General features: G+C 40.8%; 1 protein-coding gene across 5 annotated transcripts in view; it reads left to right on the top strand.

Annotated features, from left to right (window-relative positions):
- Nucleotides 1-21,699, top strand: part of tanc2a (tetratricopeptide repeat, ankyrin repeat and coiled-coil containing 2a) — a 71,523-nt gene that overhangs the window by 41,918 nt on the left and 7,906 nt on the right. For 4 of the 5 annotated variants that reach the window (XM_044182024.1, XM_044182022.1, XM_044182023.1 and 1 more), the window contains 19 exons: nt 4,203-4,328; nt 4,408-4,674; nt 7,136-7,272; nt 7,947-8,178; nt 8,271-8,443; nt 9,419-9,499; nt 9,587-9,787; nt 10,550-10,684; nt 11,031-11,227; nt 11,324-11,432; nt 14,347-14,469; nt 14,546-14,683; nt 14,847-14,945; nt 16,959-17,150; nt 17,304-17,397; nt 18,663-18,796; nt 18,919-19,042; nt 20,622-20,797; nt 21,139-21,271. In XM_044182024.1, coding sequence (XP_044037959.1) covers nt 4,203-4,328; nt 4,408-4,674; nt 7,136-7,272; nt 7,947-8,178; nt 8,271-8,443; nt 9,419-9,499; nt 9,587-9,787; nt 10,550-10,684; nt 11,031-11,227; nt 11,324-11,432; nt 14,347-14,469; nt 14,546-14,683; nt 14,847-14,945; nt 16,959-17,150; nt 17,304-17,397; nt 18,663-18,796; nt 18,919-19,042; nt 20,622-20,797; nt 21,139-21,271 — 2,871 coding nt within the window. Of the gene's footprint in view, nt 1-2,591; nt 2,668-4,202; nt 4,329-4,407; nt 4,675-7,135; nt 7,273-7,946; nt 8,179-8,270; nt 8,444-9,418; nt 9,500-9,586; nt 9,788-10,549; nt 10,685-11,030; nt 11,228-11,323; nt 11,433-14,346; nt 14,470-14,545; nt 14,684-14,846; nt 14,946-16,958; nt 17,151-17,303; nt 17,398-18,662; nt 18,797-18,918; nt 19,043-20,621; nt 20,798-21,138; nt 21,272-21,699 lie in introns of those variants that run through there. The other variant, XM_044182025.1, reaches the window with a different exon arrangement.

The raw sequence follows: 21,699 nt of genomic DNA, 5'->3' as shown, positions 1-21,699 counted from the left end.
CATTTAGGTGCACCCAATAGTCCATTTTAAGCGTTATCTTTTATTTGGGGGAGGGGGGGTATTATATATATGGCTAATATTTGAAAGAATACATTAATACATTACCCTATTTCTAGTAGATTATTTCTTATTTCACCATTTAATTCTACACCTTATTTTAATGTTTACTTACAAACTGCTTTAATCTGCTCACCTTGCTTTTCCCTTCAGTTCTCTTTTCCCCCCACACACACACACATGCAAACACCTACACCTCTGGTCTCCTGCACACACACCGGCTTGCCCCGCCCCGCCTCTTTCTGTTTCTCTCTCCCTGTATGTGTCTGCTCTGTTGACTTTCTTCATCGGCAGTATGTCGCCCAAAAAACAATTCCGCGATTCAAAAGGATCGAAACCAACGTGGTACCGAATGACATCGGCACCAACAGGAGACTCTCTCTCTCTCTGTTTCTCTGCAGAGAATGTGCGATTGTCACTAGACCATACGGGAGGGGTACAGCGAGGGGAGATTGTCCACTAGTTAATCGATCGCAGATGGCGTCTTTTTAAAAAAGATTTATCAGACCTGCTAAATTTCAGGCGCACTAGTGCGACCAATGAAAATGTTTAGTCGCACTTGACAGATTTTTGCTTGCATGTGCGACCAAAATGGTTGCACCCTGGAGCCATGCGATGATGATTTCAAATTAAAAGTATGCCCACTGCAGCCTTTTTATTAAGAAGACATATCTGATAAAGCTGTTAAAGCTGCATTAATCAATATGTTTATGTTAACAATGGTTCAAATGGCAATGTGTAACGTGAAAGTGGTCACTCGTTATGACAAACCATAGAGAATTATCACCAAACTCTTGACTGGTCCAGTCAAAAGACAGACAAAGTTAGCACCTAGCTGGTGAACATAGTGGAGTATTTAGCAGCTTAAGAGCCACAGGAGTTAATGGAGACCAAAAACAGAGCTAAAAGGAGAGTGAATATTGGACTTCACAACTCCAAATAAATGATAATGTTGCTCCGTATCTGCTGGATGTAAAGAGGCAACTGTTCGCTAGCAAGTTTGGCATATCAACATAAATGGTGACAGCATGTAAGTGTTGTATTCACATCTTGTTTCTCCTGCCCCAACTGGCCGAAAAGAACAACAGGTTTAAAGACACATTGAAATAAAAAATTGATTTTCCAAAGTCCTGTGTTAATTGTTCAATTATCTCTTTATATATGCCAAAATATATCAAAAAGTAATTTTTGAGTATTTTATAGCAAAATCCCTCTCTTCTCTCTTCCTGTAAAATGTTAGTGTTTTTGACTCATCTTGAACTCAGGGGTGTATACATAAATGTATCCAATAAAATATGATTTACTAGCTAAACTCACCCATCATATAAAACCACACTTGACCATTAATCCGTAGTTGTAGTTGAACTATATCATAGTGTGTGTCAGTTGTAAAAAACTCCAAAAGAGCGTGATTATGGGCTAATTTATTCATTTGTCCCTCATCCTGTTCCTCCTGATCTAACAACACAAGTGAGGGAGGTGTGGGTGGAGGCCAACAATCATCTACAACTCCATAACTCACTTCAACTCCGTATCAGGCTGTATTTGCTAAGCCACACCCACTTCGGAGTGATCCAATAACATAATTGATTTAAATCCGTCTCGTAACTAAACCCCGCCCCCACATATTCTGTTTCACTGGGAAATACATCACATTACAGAAGCTAAAGATGCTGTAACTTCCCTTTCACTGTGAGTTTAAAGGACAATGTTAGCTATTAGCTTGGTATCAGCGTATATATCGGCCATTATGTAACAATAAATTGCTGTCTGTTGGATCTGTAAATAACTGTTTGCTAACGCGTGAGCCATATCAACCTTATACTGTGATAATATGTCAATGTTGTGTTCACAACTTGTTCCACACAAAAAAACATTTATGCATTATTTAATTAGCTCCCAGTAAGTGATAAAGGCATTTCAGTCAGATATATCTTACCAAACATTTTTTTCACACACTATCTGTTGTTTCCCTTCCTTTTAGCTTTAGCAACACATACAGCTTTACGCCACTATTTTCTATATTCATCCTAAACTTAAAGGAATAGTTCAACATTTTGGAGATACACTTATTTGTTTTCTTTCCAAGAGTGAGATAAGAAGATTGATATCAATCTCATGTCTGTGTGTTATGTACGGTGCTGGACTCAGGACGTGGTTAGCCTAGCTTAGCATTAGGACTGGAAGAAGGGGGAAACAGTCCTGGCTCTGTCCAAATTTTAAAAAAAAATGCATATCAACACCTCTAAAGCTTACAAAATAACACGCGTATCTTATTTGTTTAATCTGTACACAAACAGAAATGTAAAAATGAGGTGATAATGAGCTCCATGTCTGTAGTTTGTAATGTGTAGATACAAAACAACCAGGCTGAAAAACTGACAACGCTTGGGCAACATGTTCATATCTCATCTTCCCTTTCCTCTTTTCCTCTCTCTGAGTCTCCATAAAAACTAAAAACCATGAGCCCTTTGGGAAAGGAAGGAAGTGACATGAATGACGTTTCTCAAAACACACACATACGTACCCACAGGATACGAGGCACAGTCAGCACTGACTTTCTTTGTGGTGTTAGAGGATTGTAAATGGATTGATTTGATCAAACTTTCGGTAGGTTTCTCTCTGTTTTTGTTGGGAGTCGAGACAACTCAAAGTTTAGCTTTCAAATCAGCTTTATAGCGGCTGTAGTGGAAGTCAAGACACAGCACTCCTAAGCTATTCTACAAATCCTGCCCGTTCTTCACTTCACTAACAATGAATAAGAAAAGGAAGACAATGTTTGATTTTCTTTAAAAAATTTACTTTTAACCACAAATCTACATGACCACTGTGGGTCTTCACACAGTTTTGAAATGGACCAGTGTTTCAAACCCTTGGTTTTGTTTGTGGTTGTATTTATATATTAGCTTATTTTATGTGTTCATACAGTGGTTCCTACCTGTTATGGAATTGTTGTGGTCAATGCCTGGGCACTGTTGCGCATTAAGATCTGCAACAAAACAGCACTGAATTCACAAATTGTGAAGTTATGCACCATTTAGGAAAATTTGACCGTGATGTTGCCAGGCAACCAGCAGAGAATCCAGGAAGTCACTGCTCAGGGCCAGGAAATAGTCCACCACTGTAAAACCACAACTTGTTGTTTTTACATTTTGGTTTTTGTAAGGACTTAAACTAACTAAATATAAAATGTTGATTATTTAACTTTAGAAGTGCTGATAGACAGATTTTGTTACCTTTGGACAGAAGCAGGCTAGCTGTTTCCCCCTGTTTCCAGTGTTTGTGCTAAGCTAAGCTAACCATTTCCTGGCTGTAGCTTCATATTTACTGTGCAGACATAAGAGTGGCATCGATCTTCTAATCCACCTCTCACCAAGTAAGCTAATGAGCGTATTTCTCAAAATATTGAACTATTACTTTAAGTACAAGTCAGGACAGGTTTAGCCTAGCTTTATATAAAGACTTGAAGCAGGGAGAAACAGCTAGCCTGGCTCTTTCCAAGATGAAAAATACCCCTACTGACACCTCTAAAGCTCACTAGTTAATATGCTGTATCTTTTTTTTTTGTTTATCCGCACACAATCACCTACTTATCAAAAATGATAGTTAATGTTAATCATGTTATGTGATTATGTAAAAAAAAATCACATCATTCCAATTTTTTTGAACTCTCAAATATTAATATCAGTATCAGCATCTCAAAATCCTGTTTAAATTGTTTTTGAGGAATCATTTGTTTTCAGTCAGTTTGGCGTGGCGGATGGGTCTAAATTCTACAATACCCATGAGCCTCTATTGGGAGAAGACGCCAGTCAGAGGTGTGAACGCTGTAGCAAATTCAAAATGCTTTGTTGTTGCATTTGGGAACAAAACAGTGGACCATCGTTGTTGAATTTGTCCGAATTATACCCAGAATCTGAAAATAAAAAGATTTAAACTGTTAAATGTATTATCAGGTTTCGTCAATGCGTAAACCTGAGCTTCCACCTGCCATTAGCAGCACAGGCCCCTTGTGAGTTGTAGTTGACATTTTATCAAAGAGCAAGATATTTTCTAACACAGTTGATGATTCATCCAGAAGTGTTTCATGCCCATCCAACTTTCTTCATCATTCTCTCTCTCTCTCTCTCTCTCTCTCTCTCTAGCCACTAGTTCTGCCCACCTTGAAGATCTAGCCTATCTGGATGAGCAGCAGAGACACATCCCTTCAAGGACGTCCCTCAGAATGCCCAGACAGAATTCTGGGAGTCGTAGTCAACAGGACCACAGAGGTAAACACATACAAACACACACATACAGACAACTATTTTATAAGCAGCATAACAATGATCCTCTTTTCTTCTCCTGCAGTTCGTTTCACTCCCTCTCTCAACCTGAAGCCCCTCTACTTTGAGGTTGCTGGTCTGGTGTCTGATTGGCTGTTCACCGGCAGGGAGTGGCTCTTCCAGGAAGTGGACGCACGTCTTCGCAGCGGTGACCCATCAACCAGTCGGGGTGTAGTGATCGTCGGCAACATGGGCTTTGGGAAAACGGCCATCATCGCCCGTCTGGTGGCGCTCAGTTGTCATGGAAAACGCATGTGGCCAAGCGCTTCCGGCAACCAGACCATGCCTAAAAGTAAGCAATACAAAGCAACAAGTTCTGTACTCTTTCAAATGTATTTTTCATTCAACAATTTTTTTTATATCACAGTATGCTCAGGTTTTTTTTTCATCTCTTAACATTTATGGATAACTATACCTAATCAGAGTCAATCTGCGGTTGACCTTAGCACATCACATCCATCCATTTAACTAAGTTTTTCAAAAATTCCTGTACTTTGAGAACATATATAATCCTACAAAACTTTAAGTACAAGTCAGGACAGGTTTAGCCTAGCTTTATATAAAGACTTGAAGCAGGGAGAAACAGCTAGCCTGGCTCTTTCCAAGATGAAAAATACCCCTACTGACACCTCTAAAGCTCACTAGTTAATATGCTGTATCTTTTTTTTTTATCCACTTTTACAATCACCTACTTATCAAAAATGATAGTTAATGTTAATCATGTTATGTGATTATGTAAAAAAAAATCACATCATTCCAATTTTTTTTTTTTTGTATGCTCAGGTTTTTTTTTCATCTCTTAACATTTATGGATAACTATACCTAATCAGAGTCAATCTGCGGTTGACCTTAGCACATCACATCCATCCATTTAACTAAGTTTTTCAAAAATTCCTGTACTTTGAGAACATATATAATCCTACAAAACTTGCCTCAAAAGTTTTGAACAAGTTCAAGATTCAGACACCTCCCTGATGAAGGCAAAATAGCTGAAACATTGAAAAGGGTGAATAAAGCATAGTGTGCTGCAGAAGAAGTTGTGCATTGGTTTGGTCAAACAGCAACAGAGTTTTTACTGCTTCCCCCCACTGACCTGCCACCCGTTGACACAAACATCACACCACTTCTTCTCAGAGTCATCATACACACCTTGCAACAATCTGTGGAGCCTACACTTCCCAGTGGTATCTACAAATCCTTTTAGAAATCATTTAAAAAAGCGCTCCTTTTAACTTCAGATCTTGTCAAAGAACCATCAGATTCAGACTTTTTCTTCAGTTTCAACAGTAATCCAGGTGGTTGTTGTCTGTACAGGAACTGCTAGTAGCCAAAACAGCATGACTTTCCATGATACAGATTTGTAGCTAGTTTAATGTTCAATATTCAGACATTTAGCGAGCTGAGCTTCATCTCTAAAGAACTTTTCACCAGTCGTCACCACATTGGCTGGGCCGTCTAGAATAAAGCTTGACTGATGTTGTGCAGGTAATGAAGCTGTGCACCTCGTGGGACTTGACAGTAGAGGGAAAATGATAAACTGAAGTTAGGGACCGTCCCTAAAGTGCATGCAAAACAACCAAGAGAGCTTTTCAGATTTTTGTCAATAGCTTTCTCCCTTTTTTTTCATAAACAACTTGATTTTTCTCTGGACCGCCTCCCATTACATGCACAACATATTTTTTTTAATTATGCAGTATGGCCCAATGAGTTATTATGGCCCATTTTGTCTGGTCTTCCTCCCATTTTATACACAACCTCCAGTTTTTAAAGAAAAATCATGCAATGTGGCCCAAGCATTTTCCTATTAAAACCCCTGTTCTATTTCCATTACTCATTAACAGTTACACAGCTGTTACTTACACTCAGTTTATCATGCCTTATTGTTTGTTTAATTTAGGTACATGGTTAAAATATTATGTTATTTTGTATATTTATTTTGGCAGCTAAACTTGAAGAAAACAAATGGCAGTAGAACACAATTTAAAGGCAAGAATCAAACAAAAGATCCGCACACTGTACTAATAGCTCCCGTCAATGTTTACTGAGCATTTATTTAGTTTGTTTTTTGATCCAGCACCTGTAAAATGTCTTTTGGATGTGGACACACCCTACACCCTTTTTGTCAGTAGAAAACAATTTAACCAAGTTAAAATCCAGATACAGGTGTTTTTGTGACATAAACAAATATAGATACAGATAGTAGCTTTGCACTACACCCCTAATTCATGGTGACTGGACCTGTCCTTTCTCATGGATTTGCACAGTTTATGTCAAAGATGACAAAAACAATTGACATGTAGGCAAAATTAGTTCCAGAAACAAAAAAGAGTCATAGTTCCACAAAGATAAATAGGCCCAATGTCATTTTAGAAATGCTTTATTGTTTGCTTAATTTTATACAGTATACCTTGTTCTTGGAAGGCGCTTGAAAGAGACATAGTTCATTTTTGGCAGGAGCCCATATCACATGCTTGCCAAAGGACCCCCAGTGAGTTATTCCATTCATGAAGACAACCTTATTCGTTCTGTAAGAGACAGCTGAGTCATCATACAGAACCCAATAAAATCAGCAGGACTCCCAACCACCGACCAGACATGCAGTGGAAAAAATACACAAAAGTAGTAGAAACGCAGTTAAGAGTAAAGAAGGCAGCAGCCACAGAGAAAGAGAAAGATGGTTTGTGCCTTTAAAACTTTACTGAGATTTAAAATGTAGAAATATTCCGATATTCTTCTCCGAACCCTCACTCCAGATGTAGAGGCGGTTTCTTTCTCCCACGATTCCCTGGGAAGAGGAGGAGTAGGAGATGAAGGAGGAGGAGGAAGCTGTCCAGGGACTCCTGAGATGAGGAGGAGACAGGAGGAGGCGCTGAGGAGGCTTGCAGGACAGGTAGATCCCCATTTTGTTTAATGTATATCTACTGTATCACACAATAGATTACTGGAAAGCAGTTGCTGAAAGTAACTAAGTGCATTAACTCCAGTACTGTACTTAAGCACAGTGTTTAGGTATTTGTACTTATCTTGAGTATTTCCATTTCCATGCTACTTTATCCTCGATGCACTATATTTCAGTGACAAATATTGAACTTTCTACTTCACTACATTTATCTGTCAGCAATAGTTACTGGTTACTTTGCAAATTAAGATTTTACATACAAAACATATGATGAGCCACAACATTAAAATGCTGTTTACATGTTTATGCACCAGCAATACTGTATTATAACTGAGAGGGGCTATTCTGCCGCTAGTACTAAAAAAAATAATAATAATGGTTAATAATAACCTAATCATTTTGTTAATAAAAACCTCTGTGCCTTTACTTAAGCATAGTTAGCCTGAGTGTGATGCTGCATGCAACCTACTGGTGGTTAATATGGATGTTACACAGAATGCTTTTTTACTGATTTGTAATGATACTTATTTGACAGACACATTTTATCACAAAATTTCTCTCCAGCTGAAACTTAAACGGCTGGTTCAGAAATCTACAATAACAAACTCAAGGTGTTGCTAAAATACACACATCACGCAAATAGTTCTTCCCGTCTGTCTTTGCAGGTAGTCTCGTATCATTTCTGTCAGGCTGATAACTGTCACACCTGTCTGGTTCCGGAGTTCGTCCACAACATGGCGGCGATGCTAAGTGACGCCCCTCAGCTGTCGGCCTATCGGGAGCTGCTGCACCGGTCGCCACAGCTACAGAGCACGCTTAGTCTGCGCTCCTGCATCCAGGATCCGAGCTCTGCCCTCCAGAGAGGAATACTAGAACCACTGGACGCCCTCTACAGAGGTACATACAGATTCTACTGTATTCTGCTAGCTCCTATTCTGTTAGGTGTACTTAGTACTTAATCTGTTGTGTTCTATATTGTTTTTTTCCAGAGAGGAAGTTGCACGTTGAGGGGGCGGGGCTTATTATACTGATTGATGGGCTGAACGAGGCAGAGTTCCACCGGCCGGACTACGGCGACACGCTGACTTCCTTCCTGTCCCAAAACGTCCAGAAATTTCCTTCCTGGTTGAAGGTCATTACCACTGTCAGGACCAGTCAGCAGGTATACACACTCTACACACACACACGCGCGCGTACACACACACACACACACACACACACCAGCAAAAACAATTCACATTAAAAAAAGTCTGTCTTGTTTTTACAGTTTGAGAATCAAAATCAAGCTTTGTACTTCACATATTAAAGTTGTGTGCATGGGGCTGTAGTACGGTGTAGTATTTTCCCACTGTGTGGAAGCTCATTCTAGATGCTATCAGAGTTTAAGCTAACGTTAGCGGCTCTGTCCCGCTCTATATTGGATTTTGGCAAAGTTTACACTCAAGCAACCGCAGCCAACGTTACCCGAGATAGCAGTGCACTAGCCAAACACATCGGTCAATCCTCATCCTAAAAGCCTTTCTGTCGTAACAAGTGTACATGTGCAAAATATGTAAGCTAAACAACCAACAGGGTTATGTTAAAACAAAATAAGATTTTGATCTTACACCTTTAATTATACTTAAAATACTAAGACCCTGCGTCAAGTGCAGACCCCTTTCACAGGGTTCTCGTTTTTAACTTGAGTCAGCTGGAAATATGAAAAAGTCACAACGGTTTTTACAAACTTTAACAAAAACGTCAACTTAATAAGTTAGCTACCTACAGCTGATAAAATATGCCAGTGAGAGTTGCCATTTCAGACAGCAAAATCAATGTCCACCAGCTATAAAGCTACTTTTGTCTACCTCTTTCAGGAATCAAGGACCCATTGTTTAAAAAACTACAGGGAATTTTGAGTGGTAAATCTGCCCCTGTTATCACTGTAAACTACATACAGTATGTGCTGTGCGAGTATGGAAAGCTCGACAGGTGTAGCAGCAGTACAGCAAAGGGTGTGTTCATCTACTCAGGTGTAGGAAGGGTCCAGCCTGCTGTCCATAGCAAATTTACCAACGGTGCTGCCAGACCACAATGAGAAAAACTCAAATTGCGAGTGGCTTTACAAAATCTGTTTCTCTGTCTTTTTCTCAATCAGGACATCACTGGTTCTCTACCTTTTCACTGCATCTCTCTAGACAGGATGGAAGAGAACAGCGCTATAGACCAGGACCTGCAGGTAACACGCACATAGTCTGCCTGTTTGTCTGTCTGTCTCTCTATCGATCTGTCTGTACATCTATATGTCTGTCTTTTATTTTCTCAGGGTTACCTGATGCAGCGTATCCACAGCAGTGCTGAGATCCAGAGCAATGTGTCGCTGAGCAATGGTCGCCTTGACAACACAGCACTAGCCAAGCTGATCAGCCACCTGAAGAGCCTGAGCAAGGGCTCGTACCTCTACCTGAAACTGACCCTGGACCTGATAGAGGGAGGATACCTTGTCCTAAAGAGCTCCAGCTTCAAGGTGAGGTGAAGTGGAGGTAAAATGAAAGAAGGATTGTAGGAAAATGAAGTTGGTTAGTCAGTTATAATAGATAATTACTTACCTGCTTGGTAATTGTTTTGGTTATGTTACTTTTGTAAAGATTTTGTTGTCAATAAACTATATATGGCTGAATTTTCTGAAGAAGTGTGCTAGTTTACCTCGAAAACTGCTGTAAACTGGTAAAAATGCAATAAAATGTCCTAAAAGTTTGTTTGCATGTGAGCCTTTGTATAGGAATTGCAGTGTAAGCATTTTAAAGCAGTTGAAGAGGCAGTTGAAGTGATAGTTGCAGATAGTTGAAGTGTGTGCACTGTAAATAGTCGAAGTGTTAGTTGGTATTGTAAGCAATGAGAGCTGTTAAAATGTCAGTTGAAAACTAAATATTGAGTTGATGTGTAAAGGCTGAAAGCTGTTGAAATGTTGTCTTACAAGTAAGTACTGAAAGCAGATGAATTATCAGATACTGCTGAAATGTCACTTTAATTGTAAATGATCAAAGCACTTGAAATTTCAGTTTAGGTGGAAGTGCCGGAGAGGCTGAAAGCAAATGAACTGTCAGAGGAGTTTTTCGCTTATGTTATTTGATTAGTTATTTATTCATTTCAACACAAATTAATAAATTACTGACTCATTTAGATGTGTAGTGAGTCATTTAGATATGTGCCAGTATAATCACTGAATTATTTGTTTGATATATAGTAAACAGGAAGACTTTAAATTTGTGTGTGCATGTGTGTATAGGTGGTTCCTGTAAGTCTAGCAGAGGTCTACCTGCTGCAGCTCAACATGCGGTTTCCCACCCAGTCATCTTTTCAGAGAGTTCTGCCACTGCTCAATGTTACTGTGGCATCACTGCACCCACTGACCGACCAGCAGGTACACACCATCACTGTGTCTGTGTGAGTGAGTGTGTGTGTGTGTGTGTGTGCATTCATGTCCCCTTCAGAATGAACCTTGACCTTTCATCCAGCTCTATCATCAGGTCAAAATTTGAATTAGTCCAATTTGTTTATGACCAAATACCTGCAAAGCTAATGACATTCAAATCAGCCTCAGCTGTACTTAAAGTTTAGAGCTAATTAGCAAATGTTAGAATGCTAACACACTAAACTAAGATGGTGAACATGGTAAACATTACACCTTTTCTCTCTTTGACATATTGACATATGGAAATTATATATTAAAAATGGAACAATATACTTGAACTGTGACTCTCCTCCAGCTGTTTGAGGTGGTGAATGCGGGCACTCTGACTGGAGGAATGCTGCACTGGGTGGAGTTTGTGCACCGCCTGGAGCAGCTCTCCCCTTTCTTGCTGCGGCGAAGCGACGGCAGCAGGATGCTAAACCACGCCTCCTTCAGGGAGTGGCTGATGTGGAGAGAGGAGGGTCAGGATGACAGGTTCCTCTGCGACCCCAGGTACACTGACAGGCAGCGAGAGAGCAAGAGTGAAAAAGATAGAGGAAGAAAGAGAGAAGTTTTCACTGAGCTGTCTGTTTCTCTGTTTGTCTCCAGGAGCGGTCACACTCTCCTGGCCTTCTGGCTCTGCAGACAGGAAGGAAAGTTGAACCGACAGCAGACACTGGAGCTGGGACATCACATCCTGAAGGCTCACATCTACAAAGTTAGCTCACTCTCTCTCTCACACTCTCACTCACTCTCTCTCTCTCACACACACAGTTCTTAAGTGGCTCAGTATGGACGGTAGTGACGCTCGGGTCAGGGTTTTTAATACCCGCATCTACCCGGCCCGTTATGAAAGCCAATCCGCACCGCCCAACCCGCAAAAATATGCGTTAAACTGCCAACTTTATGCATTATAGTAGCACAGTTGTCAGGACTCCAAGTGCTGATCCTGCTGCTGGGAGCACCCAGGGAGCTGTCCAGAGTGCCCTCTTTCTAGGCTAAGATCTAGGCTAAATAAACATGAATTGTTCTAAGCTGTGTTCTTTATTGCTGAATAGCAGCAAAACAAGTAAGCCTTCATTAAAGACATGAACTCTGTCTCTCACTCTCTCTCTCTCTCTCTCTCTCTCTCTCTCTCTCTCTCTCTCACACACATACACACACACACAAACAAACGATGCATCCTTCACATCTTAACAGTGAATTTTAACAAAATAGTATGTCTAGGTCTATACTGTATTTTTTTTAGTCTAGTGTTTAGCTACACAATGTAGAAAAAGAATGGAGTCCACAGTTCCAGGATTTAACCTATTTTGACGCGCTTCGAGCACACGACCAGCTGAGCTGAAAGCGCACTCACTGGATGCGCTTGTTGCTGGAATGCACGGCACTGCTCTCGCCAGCAAGGACACTGACAAACACCTTGTAAAATGACAAGCACATCCTCCTGGCACTCGTCGACAGTGAAGCGAGTCTACAGGTAACGCTGTACTTCATCTGGCTCAATTACGTCCGGAGTGTCTTCCCACTCCATGAACAATCTCCGTCTTTTCAATGAATGCTCTGGCATAAAAATGAATGAGTGGCCATCATCACAAACTCAAACCATTCCACACACACTTCTAACGTGTTTAGAGATCACTTAACTGATTGCCCTTTGTGTCATTATCAACAATATGTAAGTTCCAGAGCCTCCTTCCTGGGGATGCTTGATGCGCTCGTCTCCCCCATTAGTGCTACAAAAGGTAACCCAAAATGAATTAGCATCTAGTACGTGCATAATTATTATATCTCAGTTAGACCAACATCTCGTTAAAAATAAGAATAAAGTTGTAGTAATCTGACTACGGAAAGCTGAATTATAAAAATATTACAGGTTATTACAAGCTGAAATAGTTAGAAGTATTACAAGCTGAAATAATAAAATATCAAAGGCTGAAATATTACATGTTGAAGCTTACCTTTACTAGTTTGTTGGGATAAGGGCTGCTGTCACTCTTCGGGGGTTCAGCTTGGACTGCCAACCTTTCATCTGGCGGGAGCATTTTCAATGTCTTGAAACGTGGAGAGAGGAAGGTGGCAACTTTATGGGTGGTGGTAATCATAAAAAAAGAGCACTCCTGCATGGCTGCGGATGTGTTTCTCGTAGCATGGATCCCCGCACCGAGGCTCACAATGTCCTTTCAGCCTATTGTGCCACAAGAGGACTGTGTTGATTGTTGGTAAGCATCTTCTGATGCATCTTTAAAGGGGGACAAGAACTCTCCAATTGTGTTGAAGACCTCCACCTGGATGCCTACCATTCGCTGTTCTCACCCCCTGTCCCGAAGCAGCTCCGGGATCTCCCTATGTTGCTTCGCAACGGAGCTCAGCATCGCTGCCTTGCTGTTCCATCTAGTCTTACTTTGTTATAGAACAGCATGCGGAAGGCTGAGCGTGCTACCAGACTTCTTCAAGTATGCGACCAGGTTTTTGCCCTTAACTATTTGGTCAGTCGCCTCCCGCATGAAGTCTGGCACGTCCCTTCACCTCCAATGTATGCTTCCGGACGTTAATGATTACATAGCTCAGCTTTGACGTTGGGACCCTGATCACTTACAAACACAACTTTTCAACGCCCACTTCTAAAAGTTCCTTGCTGATTTATTCGTGTATGTTCATGGCAGTTTTCTTTATTGTCGCGTCAAACTCTCGTGAAAATCACTCGACTCAACAGTTTCCAGTCTTCTTTGATGAAGTGACATGTCAGCGCTGTATATGATCTACAACTATTGCACGCAATGTTTCTGTAAGTTTTTAATAACTTACTCGAAACCCTGCTTTGTCACTTTTTGACCCGCCCGCCTGAACCCATGATATTTTCTAGTAAGCTTACCCAAACCCGCCGGACCCACTGGTTGTGGGTCGACCCGCGCATCATGAATATACGGGTTTTGACGGGGGACCAACATCAGGAGTTGTTTTGGTGCCATAAACTGCATGAATGACAAAAGTAATGGGTGGAAAATATTTCAGTATCCAAAGAAGAAAACCTCCCTTTCAGCTAAGAGTGCAGAATGAACTATTAGCATCTAACAATCTGGTCAGAGCCCTGGATTGTAGTGACACAGTTGTATACACTGCGATCATCTGATATGAGGTGTTGCACTAACGTAACTGCAGGATTTTCATACACGTTAACGCTACTAATATAATATCCAGAATGAGGGGGCGTCTGTGCTCATAACTTGTGTAGCATGCAAACAGCAAGAATTGAATTTATGCTAACGTTACTTACTTGTGTGAGAGGAGCTTCAGTGCTGCCTGTTGATGGTCTGAGACACTTAGTTCATTTCTCACTACCTGCAAAAACTAACTTTTATTCTAACTGACTGTAGTCTAAGTTAGTGTAGTCACTGTTAGCTGCCATTCCTCACTGGAATTCCATGTGTCATGTTAGGTAGCTAGAGCCAACAGATGTCTATCAATGTGTAGTAAAAAAAGTTGAGGGTGAGTGCCACATACAAATTTACCTTTTAAACAGCAATTTTACTGTTTTCCAGCAAGTTGCTTGTTTTATTGTTATGAAAATGCCCATATATATCTACTCCTCTATTATCAGTCTAACTATTTGCATCTATTCTTGTCTTTAGGGTCTGAGTAAGAAGCTTGGGGTTTCCTCCTCAGTTCTGCAGGGGCTGTGGCTGTCCTACAGCACGGAGAGCCTGAGCCCCGCTCTCTCATCGCTGCGCAACCTCTACACCCCCAACATCAAGGTAACATACTGCACACACACATCCACACACACTTGCTAATACAGGTGAACTGTAACTTGGCTCCCTACCTGTCCAGGTGAGCAGGTTGCTGATTATGGGTGGGGCTGATGTGGATTTCCGGAGTGATGTCCTCAACAATGCCCCCCTGCTGTGTGTCCACGCACACCTGGGCCACAGTGATGCTGTGGCACTGCTGCTCGACCACGGAGCTCAGGTAAAAAGAAAACTTTTTTTTTTTGGTAGTTTTTCTGAGCTTTCATTGACACTTAGATATTTTCAGTACCTGGCTTTATGGAAATATTGTGCTAGGTTGTAATTGGAAGATTGTGCCAGTTAAATGCAACCACATATGAAGTTTTTCTGTGTTGTATTTCTAGGTGGATGCTCAGTCACATGATGGTTTGACTGCACTTGGATTCGCTGCTGCAGCTGGACATCTGGACATCGTCAACATGCTGAGTCAGCACAGAGCTAAGGTAGCGGTCTACCTGTTTGCCTGCTAGATTTTCTGGCTCTCAAGATTTAAAGCTGCTATGTGCAGGATTTGAAAACTGCGTACTTTGGTGCCATCCAGTGGTCATATCAAGAATGACACTGGTAGACAGCCGCGGGACACCACAGACCCTTATGTCCACTGATCATTTGTAGAATTTTGTGGGATTTCACATCAGGCTTGTCTAATTTTTCTACAAACAAAAATATATGCCATCAGAATCATTTGAAAGATGCAACAGTCACATAAGAAGTTCAACAGATGGGTGCTTCAGCTGGGTTCTTAAGGCATCAGTGTGCTTCAAACAAAATGCTTGTTGGATCATCAAACAATGTATGAAACCCCCTCCCCCAGTACTTTACCCACGTCAGAATTTGGGGAGTCTCCAACAGTTTTTAACACGCCAACCCCCCATTAACCCCACCCCACCAACCACTGTACGTCTCCATAAATAAATAATAATACAAACAATAATAATAAAAATACATCGTGTTGAAATACAGAGAAACAGGTTTGCCAGCAAACCATCAATCAAATATAAATACATTAAAAAAAGAAAGTATCCGGTGAATACCTATAGTAGACTTTGCCATAATTTAGAATAAAAATGAATGGGCTCCATGTCTTCAAGAACAGGTCTAGGCGTCCTGAAAGTCTAAATATAACTCGTTCATAACTCTCTATCTTGGACATAGCAAGTTATGAAGGTGTGACAGATTTCCTTTGTCCCTCAATAATTCTGCATCCTGTTAGCATGGTCACCACGGTTTACTGTAGCCTCGCAACTGTAGTTTAGGTATAATACCCAAAATGCACAGAGCTGGGTTCTTAGTCAGGGACACATTGATCGTTTACAAAAGATATTATTTTTCCCCATAAATCTTGAACCTTGTCACAGTTGTATAACATGTGTACTATGGTTCCAGCCTCCTTATGACAGCGCCAATATAAATCATTCTCTCTAAATTTGAGCCTTTCGGTATACCAACAAGATATAGCCTCATCCCAGTGTTGTTCTTCAGTATTTTCCCCAATGTCTTTCCCCTACGACAAATATAAGACCATCAAGGTAAGGTGCCTCGGCATCTCTGATAAGTCTTAGAAAATTGATGCAGCACTTTATTTTTTAAAGCAGACTGGTTGGAGAAGGGCTTCGATGACTGGGTTAGGACCCAGATCTCAGTGCCTGAGCTGGAGAAATTTGCAGCAATCTGAATTTGCCAAATTATAATTTTGTTTCAGATAATCTAAAGATACAGTACCTTGAATGTAAGACTCCTGCATTAACCCACTGGTACCAGCAGAATGCGCTGTTAGTTATTGGAATCATGGAATTATACCATACTGATACTTCAGTTGTCAAAAAGGGATTACTTTTAACATAACTTTTTTCCATTTTCCAACTTTCCCTTGAAAATTCCAAAATTGCGACGTGGGATTATGAAAAGACATAGATTGACCTGATTGTGTCACAAATTGGAAAGGGGTCAAACAACTTTTCGCAAGTGAAAATGAGCAATGTCTATAAACAGTCAAACCTAGGAAGGGAGAGTCCATCTTTGTATAACTTCATGCGATTAAAAAGAGGCCTTTTCCATGACCATACCAATTATTCTACATATTAGTCCTAATCTTTTAGGGGCTGTGCAGGAAGACTGAGTGGTAACATCTAGGTTATGTAGTTAACCTTGGGGATCATAATCATTTTTATTAAGTTAATCCTACCCAATAGAGATACATTCAGTTGTATCTCTTAAAGATTAGCCTGCATCGTTTTCCTGATGTCCGGTATCAATCACAAAGTGATTCAAAGGACTTTTTCGATATGGGCATTACCTATGATTGTCATGTCTACTGTATAGCCTTATAGAAGGTATAGCATTGAATGTGTGTGTTTTATGTATTGTGTGTGTGTGTGTTCCATTGCCTCTGTGCTTTGCAGTGTTCCGGGTGCAGAGGACACTGCTTCTAAGTCTCTGTCTCCCTGTGTACTCAGGTGGGTCATGTGGACAGCTCAGGGCGGTGTGTGTTGGTGCACGCGGCTCAGCGGGGCCACCTCGAGGTGCTGCGCTTCCTGCTAAAGCATGCGGACTGGAACTGCACTTCCTGCTGCGGCCAGAGGGGGGCGAGCAGGTGCCAGGCAGTGCAGCAGGCTCTGGTTGCAGCAGCCAGCATGGGTCACACAGAGGTCTCCTACACACACACACACACACACACACACACACACAGCTTTATATTATTGTGTGTTACTGAATCATGAAATTATATTTATGATATGTTTGTAACATTTGTTATTATTGTGTCGTGTGTATGTGTGGTTATAATGACTGTGTGTGTGTAGATGGTGTCATACCTCCTGGATCTTCCAGAGGAAGACGAGGAAGAGGAGGAGAGACCTGAGATCAACACACCTGACATTCTGTGGGGAGAGACAGGTACTACAAAAACTGTCTACAACTACACAACACATGTTCATACTGCAATAATACTGCTCTACTCTCATTACTACTAATTATTTGCCACTGCAGATATTTTGATACTTCAGGACTGTTGCTAATACTGCACTAATACTACTGATTTGATCAGAAGATGTGCTAATTTACTAATCTATCAGTATTTATTTTGAACATTAAAGATGTACACACGTGTTAAACATAATGCATAGATATAAAAAAGACATAAATAATATATTTAAAAAATAATTTGTAGTGCAAACACTGCAGTTTAACAGTTTATTTGATTTTTATTACTTAAGGGCAGTGGTGGACTAAGGTGTTCACGGGCCCCTAGGCTACACTTTTACTGGGGCCCCCCCCTTTCCATAAAAGTAATTCACTGACACGTTTCAGGCAATAACCTGCTGGAAATATGTTACAGCACATGCATGTGAGCAGGGAGTACAGATCTAAACATAAACAGACAACAGATGCGTAACACACATCCAAGTACAGCCTGCAATAGCCTATAAACACAGCAGTGTGCAGGCTCAGACCCAAGATTCATATTAAAACTAAGTAGGCGCAATTACTGACTATAAATTAAGAGCAATATTAATGTAAAAAGAAAAAGTACAGTTTCAGTCCTTAAATACCTGAGGAATTTATTGAGAAGCTTCCTTAAATAACACTGATGTTTGAAACGACAAATCCTGTCAGCCGTGAAGATTGCATCCCCTCAGAGTTCTAGTGTAACTTCTGTCCATCAGCGTGAGTGATGGGCGGAGACATCTCTCGCATCCCACCGGCCCGGGATCAAAACTTTAGACAAGTGACGCAGTAATGTTCCAAAAGATCCACCTTTAAAGCAGCAGGACGCTTCAACCTTTAGCACAAAACAGAATTACTACAGAATTTCAAAATACTTTACATTCAGCTGTAGCCTGATTCAGATGCAGCTCAAGCTAATAACAACACTGAAATACTATTAGTTGATGAAAGAAGCTAACTCTGGTTAATCTGCTAATGCCGAAGGGTTTAAAACAAAAGAAAAAGGAACTTACGGAACTCTTCTTCTCATTTGGTTAAAATCCCATCTTTCCTAGAGTCCAGTGTTTTATAATGTTTTTTTCATGCCATAACATATATTTTTACCAGTGTGAATTGTTGATTCAGATGTTTTTGTTAGAATGTTTTGTCACATTTAGAGAACCTGTTTCCAGCTGTCTATCTAGCTGCCCTCTCTCTGTCTGTCTCTCTGTCAGCTCTGACAGCAGCAGCAGGAAGTGGCCGGCTGGCTGTCTGCAGGCTGCTGTTGGATCAGGGGGCTGCTGTTGAGCAAGGCAACAGGCGGAGTGTGGCTCCGCTCTTCAGTGCTGTGAGACGTGGCCACTGGCAGGTATGGTGGAACACACAGAACACACACACACACACACACACACACGGAGTAAAAACATGTTTTAGTTTGATTCCTGCTCCAGAAATGCTGAGTATCTGTCTCTGTCTGTGTCTCTCCGTCAGGTGGTGGAGTTGTTATTGAATCACGGGGTGGAGGTGAACATGGTCGACCAGCAGGGTCGAACAGCTCTGATGACGGCAGCCTCAGAGGGACATATGACCACTGCCCAGCTGCTACTGGATCATGGTAACCACCCGTGTATTAACAGTATTAGCAACCACAGCAACAATGGGTGCAAAAGCAGCAACAATAGCATGAACACAATCCAAAAACAAAATATACTTATCATATTTTAGTCATAAGCATCCCTGTTTTCTGCTCCTGTTTTAATTTGCTGTCAGTGCAATCTCACGCTTGCTCCATGTTTACCTGTTGTCATGCTAAATTCAGTTTAATGTACATTTCCATGAGTACAATGAGTCATGTCATACTCACCACTATATATATATTTTATATATATATACACAACACAAACTCAAAAACACATAACAGTTTAAGCAAAAGGGCGGAACAAACTAAAAATGATACTACCAGAAACTAAACGACCACAATGCAACTGTTATATATCAACAGGATTCCACTTACACACCCACAAAAAACAAGCAAACAAAAAAACAAGGAAATCACGCCACAACAGACTTTATGTGTGGGGAACCCTCTGAATTAACCCCCTTCCCAACCCTACTTTGCCATTTTTTTTATTGTTGTTAAACTACGGTCTATGAAACACACTGCACAATATTTCCTGTTATAAGCCTTTCGAAGGACATAATCCCCCCTTTCCTTGTAGGCTTTTAATGAAGCACATTTCATTCATTGGATTATATTTGTTTTCAAAGTACATGAATTTTTTGAGAAAAATAGGAAATTCTGATTAAAAGATTGTTGTGTTAAGGTCAACCACAGATTGCCTTTGAAATGAGTTAAGGTTATTCATAAATATTAAGAGATGGACTAGATTTTAGTATACTGTGATTTAAAAAAAAAAAAAAAAATTGTATATGTTCTATATTTCTGATAATTTATTACTTGCAATTTTTGCATCCAATAAGAGTAACTTTATTTTGTTAATTTTTAAAAAATATTTTTTAAAGGATGATGATAATGTTGTTTTGTATACTTGATGATCAGAAATCACCCTGATGAAGGCAAGTTAGCCGGTGAATAAAGCATGGTGTGCTGGAGATCAGTTGTGCAACTTGTTTTCATTTTGTTGGATCTGCATTAAAGCTCCCACAGGTCTGTACCTCGCTGTGTGTAAGAAAAGGCTTTTAATGTGAAACATTTGCAGAAGTGTTGAGTTTCATTGACAGTAGCTTAACAGTGATTGAAAAAACAGCAAAGTAGAAGCGACTGGAAATTATTAATGAATGAAAACAGTATTTCTGTTAATAATAGAAACTGAGAAAAGCAGAGTGGTGAGTATGACATGACTGTTGTTGTATTAATGTATTAGGCACTGTAGATGTATGTAAATGTACATTATGCCGAGTTTACCATTTGAACATTACGATACAGGTAATTCCACCTTCTTTATTCGTGACTGGTCTTTGTTGGAGCTGGCTATTATTTGAGACCCGGCCTTGATTTAAATACCAGCTCTTATTTGAGAATTTATATTATAACTGACTGGGTTTTGTTGATTCTTTCACACAGTTTAATCAGGTCCCCTAGTCTAATCCTAATGCTGATCTCTGACCCCAACATTATCTTTGACCCTAATGTACACTGAGATGACTCTCTCGGCCTCACTCTCTGTTTCCAGGAGCCTCTCTGGACCAGACAGACAGGGAAGGGTTAACGGCGCTGAGCTGGGCGTGTCTGAAAGGCAAGCTCCCATTGGTCAGAGAACTAGTGGAGAGAGGTGCGGCCACAACTCATGCTGACCGCAGTGGACGGACACCTCTGGATCTGGCTGCCTTCTGTGGTGACCCAGAAGTGGTGCGTAAAACATATGCAGTTGTTGTATTTGTCATGTTTTAGAACTAGTGTGTCTGTCGCTGCCTTACCTGTCCTGCAGAGTCTGCGGAGGACATCATAATGTCCAAATCAGTCCAAAGAAACTAACTAATCATTCACACACACTCACACACCAAAGGTACAGCCCTCGGGAGCAATTTGGGGTTCAGTGTCCTGCCCACTTCGACATGTGGGCTGGTGGAAGCCGGGATCGAACCACCAACCTTCCTTCCAATTGGTTGGACGACCCGCTCTACCACTAAGCCACAGCCAAATAAAACATGCTAAATGTTGCCCTCGTTTTGTGTCCCTCTCTGTGTTAGGTGCAGCACCTGGTGGATCATGGTGCATCGGTGGAGCATGTGGATTGCAGCGGGATGCGTCCTCTGGACCGAGCGGTCGGCTGCAGAAACACTTCAGCAGTCATCGCTCTGCTCAGAAAGGGAGCCAAAATAGGTAGAAACATGACCGAGACTGTCTGAGATACAGACAGGAAATGAGAGCAAGAGAGGGGTATGACATGCAAGAATGGTCCCATGCCGGAATCAAACCAAGGAAATTGCAATTATATAGGCACTAGGCCACCGGAGGGCCATATGATTCATTTAGTTACCATATTATCATGTCTACATTATGACAATTATTGTTTCCCCCTGTTTACAATCTTTATGCTAAGCTAAGCTAGCCCACTGCTGGTGGTAGCTTCATATTTACCGTACAGCTACGAGAGTGATATCAATCTTCTCATCTAACTCTCAGAAAGAAAGAAAATAAGCGTATTTTCCAAAATGTCAAACTATTCCTTTAAAGATTGGATTAAATTGAGCGTTGAAAAAAAGATGGCGGAAAATGTGTAAAAAGAAAAGAGCATGGCTCATGAGCGT

The sequence above is a fragment of the Siniperca chuatsi genome, linkage group LG21 (genome assembly GCF_020085105.1).
Source record: "Siniperca chuatsi isolate FFG_IHB_CAS linkage group LG21, ASM2008510v1, whole genome shotgun sequence".
NCBI lineage: Eukaryota > Metazoa > Chordata > Actinopteri > Centrarchiformes > Sinipercidae > Siniperca > Siniperca chuatsi.
This window is presented reverse-complemented; position numbering and strand designations above follow the sequence as displayed.